This window comes from Talpa europaea (genome assembly GCF_964194135.1).
Source record: "Talpa europaea genome assembly, chromosome: 3".
In the NCBI taxonomy this organism is placed as follows: Eukaryota; Metazoa; Chordata; class Mammalia; order Eulipotyphla; family Talpidae; genus Talpa; species Talpa europaea.
In genome coordinates this window covers 28,815,199-28,839,487 of record NC_140069.1, presented here as the reverse complement: position 1 = coordinate 28,839,487, position 24,289 = coordinate 28,815,199, and the positions used below count along the sequence as shown (strand labels likewise).

The 24,289-nt window shown below is 36.1% G+C and overlaps 1 protein-coding gene across 4 annotated transcripts in view; it reads left to right on the top strand.

Moving 5' to 3' along the window:
- Positions 1–679: 679 nt before the first annotated feature.
- VPS13B (vacuolar protein sorting 13 homolog B) overlaps positions 680–24,289 on the top strand; it is a gene marked incomplete at both ends in the record, with an annotated part of 598,760 nt that continues 575,150 nt past the window's right edge. For all 4 annotated transcript variants that reach the window (XM_084230016.1, XM_084230015.1, XM_084230017.1 and 1 more), the window contains 2 exons: positions 680–826; positions 7,678–7,821. In XM_084230016.1, coding sequence (XP_084086142.1) covers positions 680–826; positions 7,678–7,821 — 291 coding nt within the window. The remainder of the gene's footprint in view (positions 827–7,677; positions 7,822–24,289) is intronic.

Sequence of the window (24,289 nt, the reverse complement as noted above, 5' to 3'; positions counted from 1 at the left end):
GGTTCCCGAGTGCGAGAGGGCGCCTCTAAGGAGACTCTGAGTGGCTTCTCCAGCCTGAGACTTTGGGTCTCGCGGCGCAGTCGGGTGGTGGCGGTGCAGGAGGGACAGTTTGTTTTGAGCACCGACTGGGGCACACCCGGAAGTGGCGCCTTATAGGAGCTGAGCCGTCCATGGAGGCGGGTGCCAGGTATGGGAGGCGGAGGGGACGCCGCGTACACTTTGGAGTGTCAGTCGAAGGTGCTGTGCCGCGAGGGGTGGGAGCCGGCCTGCTTCTGGCTCTGGTTCTAGGGTGGTAGTTCCGGTTGAGTTCCGGGCGTCCAGGGCCTCGCGCGGCCGCACAGCTGGTGAAGGGGTTCGGTGGCCAAAGGAGAGCCCGCCTAACTTCATTCTTCCCCTCCAGGGGACCCGCTCTCTTGAGGTCACCACCTCTCCCTCCTTTGCTGAGCGAGTTCTGGGGAGTGGTACCGGTGAAGAAGTCGCAGCTGGAGCCAGAGAGCCCATTACAATTTCTCTGCTGCTCGCTGGAGGCGAGCGACTGCTGTGGTGGCGATGGTTACTTTTCAGGCTATTTCAGCCCTTCCTGAGAAATGCTTTTTCTTTCGCTGCACCAGCGACTCAGTTACTTCTAATCTTTTTACCCTTTTCAGCCTCAAACTTTGAGTTCTCCGCACCTTACAAGATGCTGGAGTCATATGTGACTCCAATTTTAATGAGCTACGTGAATCGCTACATCAAGAACTTAAAACCATCAGATCTACAGCTTTCATTATGGGGCGGAGATGTGGTTCTCAGCAAACTCGAATTAAAGTTGGATGTGCTCGAACAGGTAAGCTGAGTATCTGTCATTGACTGGAAGCGTTTTCAGCTAGAAGTTCGTTCTACCCCTCACTTTGACTTTATGCTTTAAAAACGTAATTTTTCTGTTAACTAGAGACCTTCCTTTAGAAAGTATTTTTAAAAATGGTTTGTTAAATTGGGTTCTCAAAAGTTGTCTCAACAGACAGGAAAACAATTTTATTGTTCCTGTTCGAATTGTTCAGGCTCTTAATTCAGTTCTCAAGTGTTACTGATTTACATTGCTAAGGGTCTGTATTGAAGCTGAAAAGAAGTTACCTGTTGATATTCCCAGAGTATTGATAGACATAGATTGAGAATGCCAACAAAAAAGAAAACTTCTTTCTTTTAATGTTAGAATGTTCTATACAAATGAAACTTTAAAATTCATATACATATTAATTCATTAAGTACATTTATTACTAACATGGTGGGTAGCTGTGAGGTTTGAGAATAAAATTATCTGTGGAAACTAAGAGTCAGAGACCAAACTGCTTTTTTAGGAGATAAGGAAAGAATGAATTTGGTGGGGATAGTTATCAATAATTTTTAGTTATATTCTACTGCTTTATCCGTTACTGAATAGGGTTTAACCAAGATAATACTCTTGGCTCCTTCCTCTTCTTCTCTCCAAGCTTAAGCATTTTAATATTTTTTAAGAATGAACACAAATTTAAATGCAGAGATCAGCTTTTACTTATATACCTGTGTTACTGATACTCAGATCAAGAGGATATTTCTTCCACCTAATGGCTCCCTGTGACTCTTTGTAATCAGTACCTCCATCCCTAAAACAGGTGAATGTTATTCTGACTTCTGTCAACAAAGATAACTTTTTCCTGTTCTTAGATCTTACATAAATTGGAATCATTTGTGTCTGACTGCTTCAACATTGTGGCTAAGATTAACCCATGTTGTTGCATGAGTAGTTGTTTTGTATTGCATTGTAGGAAGATTCACAATTAAACTGTTTTCCCTCTAAAGTACATTTGGATTGTTTTTGTTTTTGGCTATTATGAAGAAAGCTTTATGAACATTCTTGAATATATATTTTGGTGGATATAGGTATTAATTTCCCTTAGGTATAACTTAGAAGATAGGCATATGTTGGGCTTTATGGTTTTCTGAGGTGGTTGTACCAATTTATAGTATTAGCAACAATGTATGTTCAGTTTACACTTTTGCTTTTACTTAGTATCTGTGTTAATTTTAGCCTTTCTGGTGCTATATAGTGCTATCTCATTGTAATTTAAATTTGCCATTTCTTAATGATGTTAACCACTTTTTCATATATGGCTTATTGACTAGATAGCCACTTTCATAAATTCTCTGTTTTGCCTTAAATTATTTTTTCTTTTTATTATTAATGTGTAGTTCTTTATGTATTTTGAGAGTGAGTCCTTTGCCAAATATATTTTGTAATATATCATAGTATGTGGCTTGTCTTTTTTTTTTTATGGTGCTTGTCTTCTAACTCATTTAAAAATGTCTTCTGAGGAACAAAAGTTTATTGGGGTCCAATTTAAATCATTCCGTTATGCTTAGTACTTTCATGTCTTGTTTGAGAAATCTTTGCATATTTCAAGGTCAGCAAGATGTTTTATATTTTAACAAATTTATTGTAGATTGTTTTTTAAAAATTTTTCTGCACATGTGAAGTAGAGGTGAAGATTTATTTTTTTCCCCATTGGTAAGCCACAGAGCCAAGTCAAGCCACAGAGTTTCTTAAACCATTCTTTCCGTAATGAATTGCGGTAAGTCTGTTGTAAATTGGGTTGTTATAGTGTGTGGGTTTGTTTCTGAACTCTTATCTGTTTAGGGGTTCACTTGTCTATTTTTGTGTCACTGGCACACTGCCTTTTACAGTAAGTCTTTATCTCAGTGTAATTCATACAACTTTTTTTTTTCTTCAAGATTGTTAACTGTTGTAGGTCCTTTGCATTTCCACATACATTTTAATTGTAGCTTGTAAATTTTAGAGTTTCTCCTTAGAAGGGAAACTCATTGATATTTCTGTTGTAACACTGAATGAAATTAATTTGGGAAGAATTAACATGTTAACAGATATTTTGTTGACATACCATTGAGAGTTTCAGGCCATGTATAGGACATTGCTTTTTGTATTTTTAAGTTTTTAGTCTCCCAGCAATGATTTAAAGTTTTCAGAAAGGTTTTGTACATATTTTCTCTTTTTTGATATTATAAATATCTTTATAAAATTTCATTTTTTAATTATTCCCCGTATACAGAATTACAGTCAGTTTTAGTATGTTGATCTAACCAGAGATCTTTCTCACTTATATAACACTTCTTAGTGAGTCGGTTACTTTAGATTGTTTATGTACATGTACTTGTTATCTACAAAATTGTCAGTTTTACATCTTTCTAGTGCTTGGACCTTTTATTTCCTTTTCCTTCATTATTGTACCATGGAGTAGCAATTTTGAGAATAAACATTATTTTGTTTTCCATCTTCAGTAGGAAAGTGTTCATTATCTTTCCAATTCAGTATGTTGTTACCTCTAAAATATTCTTTATTGGGTTCAGGAAATGCTCTCAGCTTTTTTATGGCTGAATAATATATCACATTTTCTTTATCCATTGATCCCCAGTGGATATATCAGCTGTTTCTGTACCTTGGTTATTGTTAATAATAGTATAGTGAATGAATGTGGGGATTACAGCTATTTTTTAAGTTAGTGTTTTTTTTCCCCTCTTCAGATAAGTACTCAAGTGGAATTGCTGAATTTTATGGTAGTTCTGTTCTGAATTTTTTTGAGACACTTCTACTGTTTTCCATTCCTGTACCAATTTACTTTCCTGTATTTTGTTGTTTACAGAAATCAAATCTGACAATCTTCACATTTTGATTGGAGTCTTTAATGCATTCACATTGAATTTTTTTATTCATATATGTGTATTTGTCTACTATTTTGCTATCTCATGGCTCTTGTATCATAACATTTTACTACTTTTTTATATTAATTACCTAGTGTTCAATTTTAATTCCTAAGAATTACAACTGCAAAGGGTTACAATATAAATCTAATTTATCACAGTCTGTTTCAGATTAATACTACCTTTATAGGCATGTATTGCTAAAAGGCATTTCAGTCATGGATGGACCACATACACAGTGAATGTCCTAGTAGGCTATAACATATAACCTATGTGTGTAGTAGGCTGTGCCATATAGGTTTGTGTAGTTACACTCAATCACATTTTCATAAGAATGAAATGACCCATCAGAGTTCTCAGAACATATACCTGTTGTTAGGTAATACATGACTATGCATTCCATTAAAATACAGAAACTTTCTCCACTGTGGCTACATTTCGTTCCTTTTTGGCTGTTATTGCTACACATGTTGCATCTTTTACTTAGTACTACAATATTATAATTGTTTTATGCCTTTCAAATTAGAAAAAAGGAGAAAAATATATTTATGCTCTTTTGATAATTACATAATTAGTTTTATTGGTACTCTGTTTAAGTTATCACCTGGTATCTGATGATAGTAATCTGTTAACATTTAATTATCTGAGTCTTTGTTTATTTGGGTGTGCCTTTATTTTGTTTTCCTTTTGGTAGAATAGTCTTGCTGGATATAGAATTCTTGGTGGACAGTTTTTTCCTTTTGCTATTTCAATATGTGATCTTACTGCCTTTTCTCCTGTGTTGTTTGTAATGAGAAGTTAGCTGTTACTCTAAGATTTCCATGACCAGTTGCTTTTCTATTTGTGCTTTTGAGATTTTATTATATTTTGTTTGAACATTTTTACTAATGTGTCTCAGTACGAGTTTGCCGATTCATTCTTCTACTAGCTTAAATTTGATCTTGAGCGCTTATGGTGAATTTTTCATTTTTTGTTGTACTTTTCAACTCCAAAATTTCCTTTTGGTTCTTTTTCATAATTTATACCTCATTATTGATATTTTGTGTTTGATGAGTCATTGTCCTGTGGTCCCTTAATTATTTCAGTGGGTTTTTTCTAATAGTTATTTCTAATAGTTATTTCTAATAGTTATTTTGAAATTTCATTTATTAAGATTTCATTTGTTAAGGGTATTCATTTAAGTACCCTCTGAGATAGTTTTATTCATTATATGCTTTCTGTGTTTCATAATTTCTTTCTTGAAAATGGACATTTTGGATAACATTGTAGTGTGAACTCTGAATTCTGATTTCCTCCCTCTCAGCCATGGTTGTTGTTTTTGATTTATTGTTTTTACTGGCTAGTCTGAACTAAATTTATCATCTCTCTTGCCCTTATAGTCTGCAGACTTTAATGTCTGTACTAATTTTTTTCCATTCATTTTTTTGTTTGTTTGTTTTTCTAGGGATTAACCCGGGGTTATTATGACTTAGTCATTAGCCAGTTATTAAATTCTACCTTTCATTTTTTTTCTTTTTGTGGTAAAAAGCACTTGTTAAATTTTGCCATCTTAGTGGTACAGTAACATTAACTATATGCACATTGCTCAATAGATCTCTAGTATTTTTTATTTTACAAAATTTAAGTTTTATGTTAATTGAACAATAACTCTCCCTTTCCCTCTCCCTCAATATCTGGTAACCACCATTCTGCCTTCTTTTTCTAAGAATTTGACTGCTTAGGATACCTTATTTGTAATCATACAGTGTTTGTCTTATTTCAGTTAATGTAATGAATGTCCTCCAGGTTTATAACATGTTGTAACATTTGACAGAATTACCTAATTACCTTCTTTTTAACATTTGAATAATATTGAATTATATATAATATACATATACACATGTATGTATATGTTATATAGTATATAATAATATAGTATATAATATATACTATATAATATACACTAATATGTACTACTATAATATATACTAATGTTATAATAATATATACCAATAATAATACATACTAATATATTATATAATAATATAGTATATAATAATATAGTATATAATAATATAGTATATAATAATATATACTAATAATACTATAATAGTACTAATATACTAGTATACTAATACTATAATAGTATATAATAATATATAATATTGTATATATAATTGTGTATACTATATATACTTATACACACATGTATATATAGTATATATACACATATACCATATATACACATACATATTTACACACGTACACATACACACATATATACTGTATATACATATATACATAAATGTATATACAGTATAAATACGTATATACAGTATATATACATAAATATACTATATACATATATAGTATATATAATCTATATAATATGTATATAACATTATAATTATATATTATGTATAACACACATATAATATACCTTACATATTTATATATATTATATGCATGTATACACATACACACCACATTTTAATTTCATTTATCTTTTGCTGGACATTTAGATTGCTCCCTCTACTCAATATTGTGAATATTGTTTTAACGAATGTGATGTGTATATTTTCTGGATTCTGCTTTCAATTTTTTTTGGTATACAGATGAGTCTGCAACTTAACAATGTTTCATGTGATTTTTTTGACTTTATGATGTTGTGAAAGTGATATACATTAGTTGAAACCAAAGTATCATATTGTTTTATGATGTTGAGTAGCAACAAGAGGGAAAGGTTAAATTGCTTACTAAATTTAATTTGCAAAAACATTTTTTGTAGTTTATCATTACTATAGTTTAACAAATTGCTTGATGCTACTTTTTGATGAACAGTTATTCCCAAAGTATATTATATATATTACATACATTATATATGTATTTTAAGTTTATATTTTCCATTTATAATGGTTTATTGGGACTTAGCCCCATTATAAGATAAAGAAGATCTTTGTGCCCAAAACGCTGATTGCTGGATCATATAGTAATTCAACTTTTAAGTTTTTGAGGATCCTCTATGCTATCATAATGGTTGAACCATTTTACATTTTTACTAACAGTTAAATTTTACAAGGGTTCCAATTTTTTTTCATTCTTACTAACATTTGTTGCTTTTTCTTTTCCTCATAGTGGCCATTCTAACAGGTGTGATTTTGATTTGCATATTTTGTATGCTTAGGTTATTAAGCATCTTTTTATACGCTGTTTGGCCATTTTTATGTTCTTTTGAGAAGTGTCCAGTCAAGTCTTATCCATTTTTAAATTGGATAATTTTGTTGTTGTTGAGTTGTAGTAGTAGTAGTATATATTCTAGGTATTAATCCCTACCAGGTATTTGCTTTGCAAATATTTCTACCATTCTGTAGATTGCTTTGTCACTATTAAATGATTTCTTTACCTCCTGGAAGTTTTAGATTTGATGTAATCCTATTTCCTTTTTCTTTTGTTGCCTGTTATAGTCATTTAAAGTTTTTTTCTTTTTTTCTGTGTTAGAATGTTTTGTGATAGCCTACCTAGAGTCAACCCTCCTCTTAAATATCCTACTGATATCCTTTATACAGCCAGATGTTCTGATTTTAGGGATGTATTTTTCACAGTGTTTTTCTCAACAGTTAATGAGTAAATAGGATATTTTAAAGTTATGAAATACATATATTTTGCACATGTATGTATTTTTATATATTCAGATTCATATATATACACGTTTTATGTATTTAGTTATTCAAACTTTTGTTTGAATTAATTTTTGTTTGAATAAAATTACTGTATACCAAAAGTACAGGTAATGATTATTTATTACATTGTTCATTTTTGTATGTTTGATGCTACCTTTTGATGAATAGTAATTCTGAAAGTATTTTTGTGTTGGAAAATTTCATTTCTCTTTTCATAAAGTAATTTGGATATTAGGATAAAGACTTTAGCACTTGCTAACTCTTACTGAATATTTTGTTTTGAAAGGAATTGAAATTGCCATTCACTTTTTTGAGTGGACATATTCATGAATTGAGGATCCATGTACCATGGACAAAATTGGGCTCAGAACCAGTGGTAATTACCATCAATACAATGGAATGCATTTTGAAACTTAAAGACGGAATACAGGTAAGAAATTGTTAGTTGTTTATGTTAACCAAAATTAATAGCTATTAGTGTTTCATATTTTTTTAACTTTTGGGATGTTAACTGTTACATAAATTTTAGTTTATGCAATTATGTTCCCTTTTAACAGATATGTGTAAATTATACTGTCCTTATATTTGGACATGAGGTTCTAAAGAATATTTTCATATTAACTTTGATTTGATTATAGCCTTAATAATAGGGATCATGTAGATTTCTTTTTACCTTATTCTACTAGAATTAGGACCTGGTTATGTACAGTTTTCAGATGAGGGTTTTTGAATTTTTGCAAAGAACCTGTATGAATTTTTGTCTACATGACTTTTTTTTTTACAGTAAATTCTTATTTTTTTATTTTATATATTTTTACATCATTTTTCATTTTTGTACAATGTATACATTTTCATCTTGGTTACAGTCCCTGTGAAATTCCCACCACCCATTCACCCATGAACTATTACCATGGCCCCTTGTGCTCTTCCCACCTTTGTTTTGATCCTACTCCCTTCTCTCCCCTCTGGTTTATATAAATGGCTCTGGTTTATAATTGTTGATTTTGATTTTTAGTTTATTATCATTATATATATATTTTTCCTGATCCCTTATTTGGCTCCTCTGCATTCCTCCTGTGAGACCATCCAGGATTTTTCTTTTTCTTTCTGGCTTAATTCACTGAGCATGATCCCTTCCAGCTCCATCCATGTTGTGCAAATGGCATGAGTTTATCTTTTTTTGATTGCTGAGTAATATTCTATTGGGTATATATACCACATCTCTTGATCCAGTCATCTATTTTTGGCAATTGGCTTGTTTCCAGAGCTATTGTATCTATTGTACCTATTGTATCTAATGCTGCAGTAGACATAGGGGTGCAGGTGTCCTTTTGAATTAATGTTTTTGTGTCCTTTGGGTAGATACCTAGGAGTGGAATTGCTGGATCACATGCAGCTCCAGTTTTAGCAGATTGAGGAACTTTCACACAGTTTTCCATAGTGGTTACACCAGTTTGCACTCCCACCAGCAGTGTAGTAAACTTCCTTTTTCTCTACATCCTCGCCAACATTTGTTGTTGCTAGTTTTTGTAATATGTGGCATTCTCACTGGTGTAAGATAGTATCTCATTGTGGTTTTGATTGACATTTCCCTGATTACAAGTGATGTTGAACATTTTTTGATATGCCTGTTGGCCATTTGCATTTTCTCTTTGGAGGTGTTTCTTTTTTAGCTCTTCTGCCCATTTTTTGCCTGGGTTATTTACTTTGTTTTGTTGAGTCTCATCAGCTCTTTGTAGATTTTTGTGATCAGTCCCTTATCATTAATATTGTGTGCGAAAATTTTTTCCCTATTAGTCGGGTATCTCTTTGTTTTGGTTAATGTCTCTTTTACTGTACAGAAGCTCTTTAATTTGATGTAGTCCCAGCTGTTTATCCTTTCCTTCACTAGCATTGCTTTGAGTTACTGAGGTGAATGTACATGACATATTTTAATGAGTGAAAATTTGTCAAATAATTTCTGAGAAATGAAATATATTGAATTTATCTTTATACCAAATTGCATTGTATCATTGAAGTTTTGGTTTTAGAAATGAATTTTTTTGATTTATTTCTTCTCTGACCCATCTTATATTTCTTTTCAGTGTTTTTTATTAAAAGAATGCAATACTGATTGTAAGGAATTTCTACTAAAACTTTTCTAATCTAGGAAGCAAGTATGTCTAGATAGCAGCATATTGTGATGAATTTTTCCTACTTTCGTCTTGTAGAAAAATAGCATCTCTCCTTTTTTTGCTTTTCTTTAGCCCATATTTATCTTTCAAAAGTTTTAAGAAACTTCCTGGAACCAAGTGAACTGATGAATAACATTAAAATTCACTATTTTCATAAGAACTTTAAAAGTAGTTTTATTGTATCTCAAATCTCTCAATCTCTTTGAAATTAGTTAAAGTTATTAATGAATTATTAAAATATTTTCCTATTTTAAGTATGTACCTTGAGTGATTTCCTTTTATGAAGTCTTTGATTCCAAACCTGTATTATCCAATTTAACTTAAATTATGTAGTTCCTGGAAGTAGACCCATGCTATATTCCCATGAAAATTTATTTTGTGAACTTTAAATATTTGTAAGATTAATTTAGAAATCTGTAGATAGTTATGTTACAGCAGCTTTATTTTACATTTGTATTTGGTAATCTTTCAGTGGTTCTTAATCATCATCTGTTCTTGGATTTTAATTTTTTTTTAAGAAGTCTGGACTTGGTTATACCACCCTTGCAGTGTTTCATATAAAGAAGGAAAAAAATCTAGACACTAAGTATTTTTTCAGTGGGAAGGTGGAAATTTCAGAGCCAGATGTCCCATAGGAAACACATTTTATAAGAGACAAATTACAATTAATTATAGAGATTGCAGAGAAAGATTTGTAACACATAACTTAGTGCAACCTAGAACTAATATTTGATATTGGACCTTTCAGTTTTAAGAAACTTTCTGGAACTTACTGGGGGAATGATCATATGTCCTGCTTCCTTGGTATTTGAGACTTGAATTTTCTGGTTTGTAGAGCAAAAGGTCAAGTGTCATGAATTTAAACCACTCTCAAAACAAGTATTTTTTTTACAGATGTTTAAAATTTTAAGATAAAATTTTTGAAAATTTCAGTTGACAAATTTTCAGTTGGATAAATTAATTATATAAATTATACACCCCTGGAGAGTACTATTTGTGTTTATGCTAGTGATTTGAATTAATTTTTTAGTAAAAACATAGATGAAACACATTTTTAAACAGTTTGTTTTACTAGATTAAGCTTTGATTAGTATAATGAGAAGTTAAGTTAAAAATTACACATGTACTAGTAAAACTGAATGGACACATATATAAATCATTTTAAGATATTACAGTATAGAATTCACAATAAAAAAAGACTTTCTAATAAAACTAGTGTGGGATGGTAGTTTAATTGAAGGAGACTTTTAGAGTTATGAGTTATTAATATTTGAAAACATAATAAAATACAATTTAAAAGAAATCTGAGATTTAATTCAGAAAAATATCAATACAAAAATACATTGGTGGGCCTCCCCTGCTGGCGCAGGCGGTTGAGCGCCATGCTCTGAAGCTGTGCACAGCCTTTGCATCGCTGGTTTAATACCCGCCGGTGGGCAGGCAAGGGTCCCACATGGCGCCTCAGTCCTCTCCTGTTGGGCCCGCTGCTCCCCTCAGCAGTGTATTTCGTTGCTCCCCTCAGCAGTATATTTCGTCAGTCTGCCTGTTCTGTTCCCCACTCTGTCTCTGGTGAATCTTCTCACCCTCCTGGGCATCTGGCCTGTTCCCTGGTTCTTGTATAAATAAATAAATCTTTAAAAAAATACATTGTTACTAAATGTCTTGCTAAGATGCATCTAGTTTGTAGAGTTCAGTTTAATTCTATCAGCAATTATCCTCAATGCACTACAAAGCATTGCTAAGGTATTTATATAGTCTTTTCCAAAAAAGGAGACTTAGGAAAAGAGGTTTTTAATGACTGAGTGTAACTCTAGAAAATCTAGTAATCTTAAGTATAATTTACTGCCTTAACATGTCTTTTTAAAGATTTTTTTTCTGGTGAGAAGGTAACATTTTTTTTAAGTAAAATGAAAGATACCTTGACCTTTACTCTGAGTTATTTTTAATGTTTTTAGAAAATATATACTACTTACACAGAAACTATCTGTGTCAGTAATCATACCCACCTTTGAATTATACAGATTTGTTTCTTGTGAACTGTTTTCTTTATTTCCTTTTTGGACTTGACATACAGAGTTTGAGTCATGACACATCATTACTAGTGGTTCAGATCTGTCTGACATATTTAGCTAGTTTAGGCTGTTCTGTCTAATCTGAATACTTGTATACCTAGAATATAGCTCAAGAATGGAAACATTACCAGTAACTAATATTTATGTCCTCCTTTTTTGTATTCTTGGTTGTTTAGCCTCTATAAGCCACATGGGAAATATGGCAGAACTTGCTAAATAGTTCTTCAATTCTGTGATTGTATATTTTTTCTGCTTATTATGTTAATTGGCTTTGCCAAACCTTCAACCTTAAGAAATTTGTTTTTGGGCCTCCCTGGTGGTGCAGCAGATTGAGTGCAGTGCTGTGAAGCTGTCCACAGCCTCTGCAGTGTGGGTTCGATTCCCGGCCGGCCAGGGAGATACCCACATGGTGTGGCAGACCTCTCCTGTCTCGCCCACTGCTCCACTCAGCAGGGCTTTTGGTCCGTCTGCCTGTTCTGCTTCCTGTTTTGACTCTGGTGAATTCTCTCACCCTCCCGCACCTTTGGTCTGTACCCCAGTTCTTGGAAAAATAAATAAATCTTTAAAACCAATTTGTTTTAAAAGTACTTATTTATTCTGGTCTTTGTACCACTTAGAAAGTAAACTTAAAAATATTTTTACTTTATAGAAGTAATAATTTTACAAAAAATAAAAAAAACCTTTCAACCAAAACTTTATAATACCGTTAAAACTTGAGATAAAAAAGTAAGATATTTGTTACTCTGTGGCTTTTAAACCGTAGTTAGTGGTTGGAGTTATAGAGTAATCTTTACCTGTCCTCTTTCCTTGAATGTTTTGGTGTTAAGGAAATTACTTACTAGTTTTGATGGTCTCAAGGAGAACAGAAATTTCATATCCTGTCCTTGAAGCCTGCTGGAGGAAATGTTGGTAGGGCTATTGATAATATTTATGACCTTTAAAAAATTGTAATTTTTTTAAATGAGGCTGGATTAATCTGATTAACTACTATTACAGTTTGAATATGTTTTCCCATGGTTCATATGTTGAAATCTTAACCCCCAAAGATGATGACATTAAGACATGGGGCCTTTGGGAGAAGCCAGAGTCCTAATAGTGGAGCCTTCATGCATGGGATTTATGTCTTCTAAAAGATCCCCGTTCTGCCATATGAGAGAACACAATGTAAAGGTGCTAGTTGTGAACTAGGAAGAGAACTCTTCTGGATTATGTTTATATCTTGATCTTAGACTTCCCAGATTCCTGAACTGTGAGAAGTAAATTTCTATTGGATGTATGCTGTCCAGTCTGTGTTATTTTGGTATAGCAGCACAAGAGAACTACCTTTTCAGAAATTCAAATGTGACTCAAAATTACTTAGGCTGGAAATGTACTGTTCCTGATGTCCTGCCTTCCACTGCTACAAGTTAGTGATGGTGGCGATTAATAACAAATAATATAGTCTAGATTTTTGTCTGTGACTTTTCTTCATTCAAATATGAGAAGGGCCTCCCCTGGTGGCGCAGCGGTTGAGTGCTGGGTTGCCAGGCTGCCTGCAGCCTCTGCAGCACCAGTTCATTCCCTGGCCACCAGCGAGGGTCCCACAAAAAAAAAAAAAAAAAGAAAGAAACTGAGTTTCCTTTGAATTAAATTTTAATTAAATTCCCAGCTGGGATTCCCCTAATGATGTGAAGGAGATGAATACTCTTTGTATTCATCTTTGTTTTAAAAGTATTTGTTTTCCTTTTTAAGCACTCAGAATAGCTACATAATTGTTAATAAGCTTATTATAATAATTTCATATCATTTTGATCTAGTGGAAGAATATCTTAGATGGAGTGTATGACTAAATTGGAGATACTATTTTCCTCATTGTGTGTTCTTGTCAATGTTATTTGCCAATCTATGCATGAGTACCGTATTGTTTATTGCACTGGCTTCGTAATTTGTACTTAACACGTGATACCTCCTTTTTTGTTCTTTCAATGTTGCTTTGGCTATTCAAGATCTTTTTTTTTTTTAAAAGAATTATTCATTTATTTATTTATACAAGCACTGGGCACAGTCAGAAGCGCGGGAGGGCGAGAGAATCCACCAGAGCCAGAGCGGGGAGCAGAGCAGGCAGAAGGACCGAAGTACACTGCTGAGGGGAGCAGCAGGCGCCAGGAGAGGTCCGCACACCATGCGGGACCCTCCTCCAGTGGGGGGGAGCAGCCAGGGATCGAACCGGCGGCGAAAAGGCCGCGGGCAGCCTCGCAACCCAGCGCTCAACCGCTGCGCCACCGGGGAGGCCCAAGATCTTTTTTTTTTAAGATTTATTTTTATTTATACATGCAAGAACGGGGTACAGGCCAGAGTTGGGGGTGAGAGGATTCACCAGAGAGAAAGAGTGGAGAACAGAACAGGCAGAATGACTGAAATACATGGCTGAGGGGAGCGGTGAGTGAGTTAGGAGAGGTCTGCTGCGCCATGTGGGTAGCTCCCTGACTGGGGATCAAACTCGTGCTGTAGTGGCTGCTGCAAGCTTCATAGGTCTTAACCTCTTGCGCCACCAGGGAGGCCCTATTTGAGATTTTTTGTGGTTGCATATGGATTTTACAGTTGTCTTTGCTATTTATGTGAAAAGTGCCATTGGAATTTTGATAGGAATTATATTGAATCTATAGATCATGTTGGGTCACATGGATATTTTAACAGTATTCTTTTCTTTTAAGATTTGTTTATTTATGCATACAAGAACTGGGGTGTAAGCCAGAGTTGTGGGGGGTGAGAGGATTCACCAGAGAGAGTGGGGAACAGAACACACGGATTGACTGAAATACACTGCTGAGGGGAGCAGCGGTCGAGGCAGGAGAGGTCTGCTCTGCCATGTGGGTTGCTTCCTGGCTAGGCGTCAGATTGAACTCCTGCTGCAGTGGCTGGCCATAGCTTGATAGCGCTGTCTTTAACCCCTGTGCCACCAGGGAGGCCCTTTAACAGTATTCTTTCAGTCTAAGAACATGAGATACCTTTATTTGTGTCTTCATCTATTTCTTTCATCAGTGTCTTAATAGTTTTCAGTGTACCAATCTTTCACCTCCTTGGTTACATTTATGCCTAAGTATTTTATTGATTTTGATGTTATTGCAAATGAGACTGTTTTCCCAATTTCTTATAGTTCTTTATTAGTATATAGAAATAGATCTGATTTTTGTGTATTGGTTTTGTATCCTGTAACTTTACTGAATTTGTTTATTCTAATTTTTTTTTTTTTTTTTCACATCTATCTGTCTTTATCAAATTCAAATTTGGGCAGAAATACATTATATATTTGGTTTTTTAAAACACATTTTTTTTCCCAGTTGCATTCTTACACCATCTTTTTTTTTTTTTTTTTTTTTTAATTAATAAATTTTATTTTTATATTCCCCATACAATTGCAATCCCCCCATTCTGACCCCAATCCCTCCCCTCCCGCCCCCCACCCCCCAAAAAGTGTCTCTGGTTCATAGTTTTTGTTGATTTTGATTTTCACTTTCTTATAGTTATTCATTTTCCTGGTCCCTTATTTAAGTTTTCTAGATCCCTGCTATGAGTGAGACCATCCGGTATTTTTCTTTTTCTTTTTGGCTTATTTCACTGAGCATGATCCCTTCCAGCGTCATCCATGTTGCTGCAAATTGCATGTGTTTATCTTTTTTGAATGCTGAGTAATATTCCATGGTATATATGTACCACATCTTCTTGATCCAGTCATCTATTTTTGGGCATTTGGGCTGTTTCCAAAGCTTAGCTATTGTAAACAGTGCTGCTATAAACATAGGGGTGCAGGTGTTCTTTGGAATTGATGTTTCTGTGTTCTTTGGGTAAATACCTAGGAGTGGAATTGCTGGATCCTGTGGAAGCTCTATGTTTAGTAGGTCCAGAAATCTCCACACAGCTCTCCATAGTGACTGGACCAGTTTGCACTCCCACCAACAGTGCAGGAGAGTTCCTTTTTCTCCACAACCTCGCCAACATTTGTTGTTGCTAGTTTTTTTAATATGTGCCATTCTCACTGGTGTAAGATGGTATCTCATGGTAGTTTTGATTTGCATTTCCCTGATTGCAAGTGATGTTGAACATTTTTTCATATGCCTGTTGGCCATTCGCATTTCCTCTTCAGAGAAGTTTCTTTTTAGTTCCTCTGTCCATTTTTTGACTGGATTATTTTCTTTGTTGTTGTTGAGTCTCATCAGCTCTTTGCAGATTTTTGTGATCAGTCCTTTATCATTAGTGTTGTGTGCAAAAATGTTCTCCCAGTTGGTGGGGTTTCTCTTTGTTTTTGTTATTGTCTCTTTTGCTGTGCAGAAGCTCTTTAATTTGATGTAGTCCCAACTGTTGATCTTTGCCTTCACTATCACTGCTTTGGGTGATGTGTCTGTAAAGATGTCTTTGATATGCAAATCACGTAGTGTTTTGCCTATATTTCCTTCTATGTATTTTATGGTTTCAGGTCTTATGTCTAGTTCTTTAATCCATTTTGAGTTGATTTTTGTATATGGTGTGAGGTAGTGGTCAAGCTTCATTCTTTTGCATGTAGCGACCCAGTTTTCCCAGCACCATTTATTGAACAAACTTTCTTTGCTCCAATGCATAGTCTTTGCTCCTTTGTCAAAGATTAGTTGACCATAAATCTGTGGGTTTATTTCTGGATTTTCTATTCGATTCCATTGGTCTGTATGTCTGTTCTTGTTCCAATACCATGCAGTTTTGATGATTATGGCTTTGTAGTAGAGTTTGAAGTCTGGGAGTGTGATGCCTCCATTCCCTTCTTTTTTTTTCAGGAGAGCTTTGGCTATTCGGGGTTTTTTGTGATTCCATATGAATTTCATCAATAATTGTTCTATTTCTTTGAAGAATAACATTGAAATTTTGATTGGAATAGCATTGAATCTGTATATTGCTTTTGGTAGGATGGCCATTTTAATAATGTTTATTCTCCCAATCCATGAGCAGGGGATGTCTTTCCATTTCTTTGTGTCTTCTTCTATTTCTTTTAACAGTGTTTTATAGTTTTCTTTGTATAGGTCCTTTACCTCTTTTGTTAGATTTATTCCCAAATATTTGATTTTTTTTGTTTCAATAATAAAAGGGATGGTTTTTTTGATTTCTTCTTCTTCAGATTTATTGTTTGTATATAGGAAGGCTACTGACTTTTGCGTGTTGATTTTGTATCCTGCCACTTTACTGAACTGATTGATGAGTTGAATTAGTTTTTCTGTGGAGTTTTTGGGGTTCTCTATGTATATTATCATATCATCTGCAAAGAGTGATATTTTGACTTCTTCTTTTCCTATTTGTATTCCTTGGATGTCTTTCTCTTGTCTTATTGCTCTGGCTAGGACTTCCAGTATTATATTGAAAAGCAGTGGTGAAAGTGGACATCCTTGTCTTGTTCCAGATCTTAATGGAATTGCTTTCAGCTTTTCACCATTGAGAATGATACTGGCTGTTGGCTTGTCATATATGGCCTTTATGATGTTGAGGTACGTTCCTTGTATCCCAAGAATTTCAAGGGCTTTTATCATGAATGGGTGTTGCACTTTGTCGAAAGCTTTCTCAGCATCTATTGATATTATCATATGGTTTTTATATTTCTTTTTGTTGATGTGTTGGATAACGTTGATTGATTTTCGGATGTTAAACCATCCTTGTGTCCCTGGAATGAATCCTACTTGGTCGTGGTGAATTACCTTAAGGATACACTGTTGGATTCTGATAGCTAAAATTTTATTGAGGATTTTTGCATCAGTGTTCATTAGGGAGATTGGCCTATAGTTTTCTTTTTTTGTGTTGTCCTTGTTCGGTTTTGGTATTAGTGTAATGTTGGCTTCATAGAACGTGTTAGGTATTATACCTTCCTTCTCAATTTTTTGGAAGAGTTTGTGAAGGATAGGTACCAATTCATCTCTGAATGTTTGGTAGAATTCATTTGTAAATCCATCAGGTCCTGGGCTTTTGTTTTTGGGGAGGTTTTTGATTACCATTTCAATTTCGCTAATTGTAATTGGTCTGTTTAGGTGTTCTATTTCTTCTTTATCTAGCTTTGGGTGATTGTAGAGTTGTAAGAATTTGTCCATCTCCTCTAGATTGTTAAACTTGTTTCCATATAACTGTTCATAGTAGTTATTAATAATTCTTTTGATTTCTGCTGTGTCCGTTGTGATTTCTCCTCTTTCATTTATTATCCTATTTATTTGTGCTTTCTCCCTTTTTGCCCTTGTGAGCCTGGCAAGGGGTTTATCTATTTTATTTATTTTTTCGAAGAACCAGCTCTTGGTTTCATTGATCTTTTGGATTGTTTTTTTAGTTTCGATTTCATTTATTTCTGCTTTGGTTTTTATTATTTCTTTTCTTCTACTGGTTTTGGGGCTTTTTTGTTGTTCTTTTTCTAGATCTTTGAGTTTTGAGATTAGGTTGTTTCTTTGAGTTCTTTCTTGTTTCTTGATGTGAGCATCTATTGCTATATATTTTCCTCTTATTACTGCTTTTGCTGCATCCCATACATTTAGGAAATTTGTGTCCTCCTTGTCATTCAATTCAAAGAATTTTTTAATTTCTTCTTTTATCTCCTCGTTAGTCCAGTGGACTTCCAGTAGTGTGGGTTTCAATCTCCACGAGGTAGGAGAATACCTTGCCTTCTTTTTATGGTTTATTTCTAGTTTGATGCCTTCATGGTCAGAAAAGATGGTTGGTATGATTTCAATCTTGGTGTATCTGTTGATGTTTGTCTTGTGCCCCAGTATATGATCGATCCTAGAGAATGATCCGTGTGCGCTTGAGAAAAATGTATACTCAGATTTTTTTGGGTTTAGTGTTCTATATATGTCTGTTAAGCCTAAGCACTCTAGATCCTTATTTAGAGCTTTAGTGTCTTTATTTATTTTTTGTCTTGTTGATCTATCCATTGTTGATAGTGGTGTGTTGAAGTCTCCCACTACGTATGTGTTTTCTCTGATGTCTGTTTTCAGAGATGCCAATAGTTGTCTGATATATTTTGGTGCTCCTTCGTTTGGTGAATATATGTTAATGAGTGTTATTTCTTCTTGAAGTATTATCCCCTTGATCATAATGTAATGACCACTGGGGTCTCTTTTTATCTTTTTAAGTTTGAAATCTGTTTTATCTGATATGAGTATAGCTGTTCCTGCCTTCTTTTTTGGTCCATTTGCTTGTAGAATTGTTTTCCATCCTTTAACTTTGAGTCTATTTTTATCTTTTGCAGCTAAATGTGTTTCCTGGAGACAGCAAAAGGTTGGGTTTTGTTTCTTAATCCAGCCTGCAACTCTGTGTCTTTTTATTGGAGAGTTTAGTCCATTTACATTTAGAGTTAGTATTGATATGTTAGCATCTGTATTTGCCATTGTGTTTGTCTTTCCTTTGATTTTATTTATTTATTCTTTTAATAACTTTCTTTGGCCTTCTTTTGTTGTTATTCGTCCCTCTGAGGTTCTGGCTTTAGGACTCCTTGTAGTATTTTTTGGAGTGGGGGTTTAGTCGCAATGAAATTCCGGAGTTTCTGTTTGTCTGGGAAGGTCCATATTCTTTCTTCAAAGAGGAAGGAGAGCTTTGCGGGATAGAGTATTCTTGGTTGGCATCTGTTTTCTTGGAGTCTGTTGACTATGTCCCTCCACTCTCTCCTTGCCCGTAGTGTTTCTTCAGAGAAGTCTGATGTTAGTCTGATCGGTTTCCCTTTGAATGTTATCTGTTTCTTCCCTCTTGTTAGTTTCATTATTTTTTCTTTGTCTTGGATTCTTGGGAGCTTTACTATTATGTGTCTTGCTGTATTTTTCCTTTTGTCATGGAAGTTTGGTGTTCTTCTTGCTTCTTGTATATCAATTTTCAGATCCTTCTTAGCGTTTGGGAAGTTCTCTTCAATTATATCCATGAATATTTTCTCTGTTCCTACATCTCTCTCCTCTCCTTCTGGGATTCCTATAACTCTTATATTTCCTTTCCTCATGGAGTCAGATAGTTCCCGAAGTCTTTCTTCGGTCTTTTTCCTTCGTACTTCTCCTTCCTTTTCTGTTTTTGTTCTTTTTATTTCTGTGTCTTCAAGAGTACTTATTCGTTCTTCCATTTCATCTATTCTGCTTTCACTGCTTTTCCCAGAGTTCTTTAGCGTCTCCATTAATTCTTTGATCTCCTGCATTTCTTTTACTTCCCTCTTTAGGGACTCAATTTCATTCTTCTGGTCATTAATTATTTTCCCCTTATCATTGTTTTCCTTTATGACTTCTGTCAGTTTTTTAATCACAGCAATTTTAAATTCTCTATCTGGAAGGCTCAGAAGTTCTTCCAAGTTACTGTCGTTGCAATCTGGTAGATGGTTTTCTTTTTGTGGTGTGCTATTTTGCTGTGGAGTTGCTGGGTTGCATGTTGTTTTTCTACTCCCTACTGCCTGTTTTCTAATTTGCCGTATTCCTTGTGACACTGTGTTGCTGGTACTGGCCGGCATCTTGGGCGACCTTCCCAGCTCACCACTGGCTCCTCTGGGGAACTTCTGCTGGGTTCACAAGTCTCCAGCAAAGACAGGTCCCTGCTCTGTCTCCTCGGTGAGCCTTCTGCTGGGTTCACACAGTCTCCAGCAAGAAGGGTCCCTGCTGCAAAATGCCAGTGCTGGGGACGCGCTCCCCCGCACGCCCGGTCTGCCCCAGCGGTGGGTGCTGCTCCCCTCTGGGCTGGAACTGCAGGCTAGAAGGTGCCCGGTGTGGGCAAGCCTCCCAGCTTAACCTCTGTCTCCTCGGTGAGCCTTCTGCTGGGTTCACACAGTCTCCAGCAAGAAGGGTCCCTGCTGCAAAATGCCAGTGCAGGCGACGCGCTCCCCTGCACGCCCGGTCTGCCCCAGCGGTGGGTGCTGCTCCCCTCTGGGCTGGAACTGCAGGCTAGAAGGCGCCCAGCATGGGCAAGCCTCCCAGCTTACCTCTGTCTCCTTGGTGAGCCTTCTGCTGGTTCATACAGTCTCCAGCAAGAAGGGTCCCTGCTGCAAAATGCCGGTGCAGGCGACGCGCTCCCCTGCACGCCCGGTCTGCCCCAGCGGTGGGTGCTGCTCCCCTCTGGGCTGGAACTGCAGGCTAGAAGGCGCCCAGCATGGGCAAGCCTCCCAGCTTACCTCTGTCTCCTTGGTGAGCCTTCTGCTGGTTCACACAGTCTCCAGCAAGAAAGGTCCTGCTGCAAAATGGCGATGCGGGAACGAGCTCCCCTGCACGCCCGGTCTGCCCCAGCGGTGGGTGCTGCTCCCCTCTGGGCTGGAACTGCAGGCTAGAAGGTGCCCGGTGTGGGCAAGCCTCCCAGCTTAACCTCTGTCTCCTCGGTGAGCCTTCTGCTGGGTTCACACAGTCTCCAGCAAGAAGGGTCCCTGCTGCAAAATGCCGGTGCAGGCGACGCGCTCCCCTGCACGCCCGGTCTGCCCCAGCGGTGGGTGCTGCTCCCCTCTGGGCTGGAACTGCAGGCTAGAAGGCGCCCAGCATGGGCAAGCCTCCCAGCTTACCTCTGTCTCCTTGGTGAGCCTTCTGCTGGTTCACACAGTCTCCAGCAAGAAAGGTCCTGCTGCAAAATCTGTTTATTCTAATTTTTAAAAAAAGATTTATTTATTTATTTATACAAGCGCTGGGTACAGTCAGAAGCGCAGGAGGGTGAGAGAATTCACCAGAGCCAGAGTGGGGAACAGAACAGGCAGACTGACGAAGTACACTGCTGAGGGGAGCAGTGTGCGGCAGGAGAGGTCTGTCGCGCCATGTGGGACCCTCGCTGGTGGCCAGGGATTGAACCGGTGCTGCAGAGGCTGCGGGCAGCTTCGCAGCCCAGCGCTCAACCGCTGTGCCACCAGGAGAGGACCCTAATTTTTTATATTTTTTATAAATAAAAATATTAGAGTAAACTATTATTTTATAAATAATAAACTATTTTTTATAAATATAAACTAAATTACTTTTAGTTTATATTACTTGCCTAATTGGTCTGGCTAGTACTATGTTTAATAAAAGTGGTGAATGTGGGCATCCTTCCCGATCATAGAGGAAAGACTTCTAACTTTCTATCATTGAGTATAATGTTAGCCATGGCGTTGTCATATATGGTGTTTATTTTCTTGAGGTACTAAATTTTGAAAACTTTTTTTTTATCACTAGGAATGTTGAATTTTGTCAGCTGTTTTTCCGCATCTGTTGAGATGATCATATGATTTTTTATCCTTCATTCTGTTAATGTGATGTATTTATTGATGTTGAACCATCATCCCTGCATCACATGAATACATTCCATTTGATCATGGTTTATAATTTTTTTTTTAAAGGAATGTTTTGTTTTTTTTAAAGATTTATTTATTTATTTATACAAGAACTGGGTACAGTCAGAAGCATGGGAGGGTGAGAGAATTCACCAGAGCCATAGCGGGGAACAGAACAGGCAGACCGAAGTACACTGCTGAGGGGAGAAGCGGGCGGCAGAAGAGGTCTGCGCGCCATGTGGGACCCTCACCCGGCAGCCAGGGATCGAACCGGCACTGCAGAGGCTTCGGGCAGCTTCTCAGCCCAGCGCTCAACCGCTGTGCCACCCTATAATTCTTTTAATATGTTGTTGAACTTTGTTTTCTAATATTCTGTTGAGGATTTCTATGTCTATGTTCTTAGAGAAATTTACCATTAATTTTCATGTATTGTCCTTGACTGGATTTGATATCAGCATAATACATGTCTCAAAGTGAATATGGAAGTGTTTTACTTTCTTCAATTTTTTGAAGAAAGAGTGTTTCTGATTCTTTTTTAAATGTTTGGCAGAATTTACCAGTGAAACCTTTTGGTCCTGGACTTTGTTGGAAGTTTTTTGAGTAGTGATTCAGAAGCATTATTAGTTATAGCTCTATTCAGAGTTTTTGCTCCTTCTTGATTCAGTTTTAGTATGCTTTATCTTACTGAGTACTTAACTGTTTCTTCTAGGTTTATATAGCATGTCGGTGTATAATTGTTCATAGTAGTATCTTATGATCCTTTATATTCCCCCTTAAGATTCTCTGTATTTCTGTGGTATAAATTATAATGTCTCCTCTATTAAACTCTGTATATTATTTGTTGTAATCTTTTTTTCTTTTAAAGATTTATTTATTTATGCATACAAGAGCTGGGGTGCAGGCCAGAGGTGGGGGGGAGGGTGAGAGGATTCACCAGAGACAGAGCAGAACAGGCTGATCTACTGAAATACACTGCTGAGGGGAGCAGCGGGCGAGACAGGAGAGGTCGGCTGTGCCATGTGGGTTAGCTCCCTGGCCTGGGATCAGACTTGTGCTGCAGTGGCTGTGGACAGCTTCATAGTGCTGCTACTTGATCTCTTGTGCCACCAGGGAGGCCCCTTTTAGAAAATTTTTGTTGTAGTCTTTTTTTCTTAGTAGAGCTAAAGCCTGTCAATTTTGTTTAAAGACACAACTCCTAGTTTTGTTGAAATTTTCTGTTGGTTCTAGTCTCCATTTCGTTTACATCTACTATGATATTTGTTATTTCCTTCCTTTTGTTAACTCTGGACTTTGTTCTTTTTTCCCCCTTTGTTCCTTATTGTATACTACCTGGATGTTTATTTGCAATCTTCTTCCTTAATGTAGTTTTTGTCATTATAAACTTCGTTCTCATGCGTTAGGTTTTTGATGTCAAATTTAAGAATTGCCTCTTGAAAGTTTTAAAGTTTTGCATTTGTCTGTGATCCATTTTGAGTTATTTTTATATAAAATGTAAGATTTTGTTTGAAGTTCTCTTTTCCCTATGGATGGATGTCCCTGTTCCAGTGCCATTTGTTGAAAAGGTTGCCCCTTTTCCATTGAATTACTTTTGTCAAATATCAGTCACACATTTTTCTTTGGGTTTATTTCTGGATTCTCTGTTCTGTTTCATAGATGAATCTGTCTATCTCCCTGCCAGTATCAACACTGATTTCATTGCTATACCTATATGGTAAACCTTAGCACAGCAAGTGTGAGTCCTCTGACTTAATTTTTCTTTTCCAAAATTGTTCTGTTTGAAATAGAGTCTTTTCTTTCCAAACAAATTTTATTTTATTTTATTTTTTTTAAGATTTATTTTTATTATTTTTATTTATTTATACAAGCACTGGGTACAGTCAGAAGCATAGGAGGGTGAGAGAATTCACCAGAGCCGGGAGCAGAGCAGGCAGAAGGACTGAAGTACACTGCTGAGGGGAGCAGCGGGCGGCAGGAGAGGTCTGCGTACCACGTGGGACCCTCCTCCTGAGGCCGGGGAGCAGCCAGGGATCGAACTGGCGCTGCAGAGGCTGTGGGCAGCTTCGTAACCCAGCGCTCAACCGCTGCGCCACTGGGGAGGACCTCCAAATGAATTATAGAATAAGCTTGTCAGTGTTTACTAAAAATCTTGTTGTGACTTAGCAGATACCGCTTTCAACATGTAGATCAATTTGGGGGGGAATTGACATCTTTACTCTTTTGTCTTCCAATCCATGAGCACCTGTGTCATTCTAATTATTTATGTTTTCTTTGATATCTTTGTTTTTCATCATATAGTTTATGTGTTTTCTTAGATTTATAGCTAAATATTTTCTTTCCAGCATTTGTGAGATTATTGCTTTCCAGTTATTCATTACATATTATATATTAATATGTTACATTATATGAGTGATTATTGTGTACTGA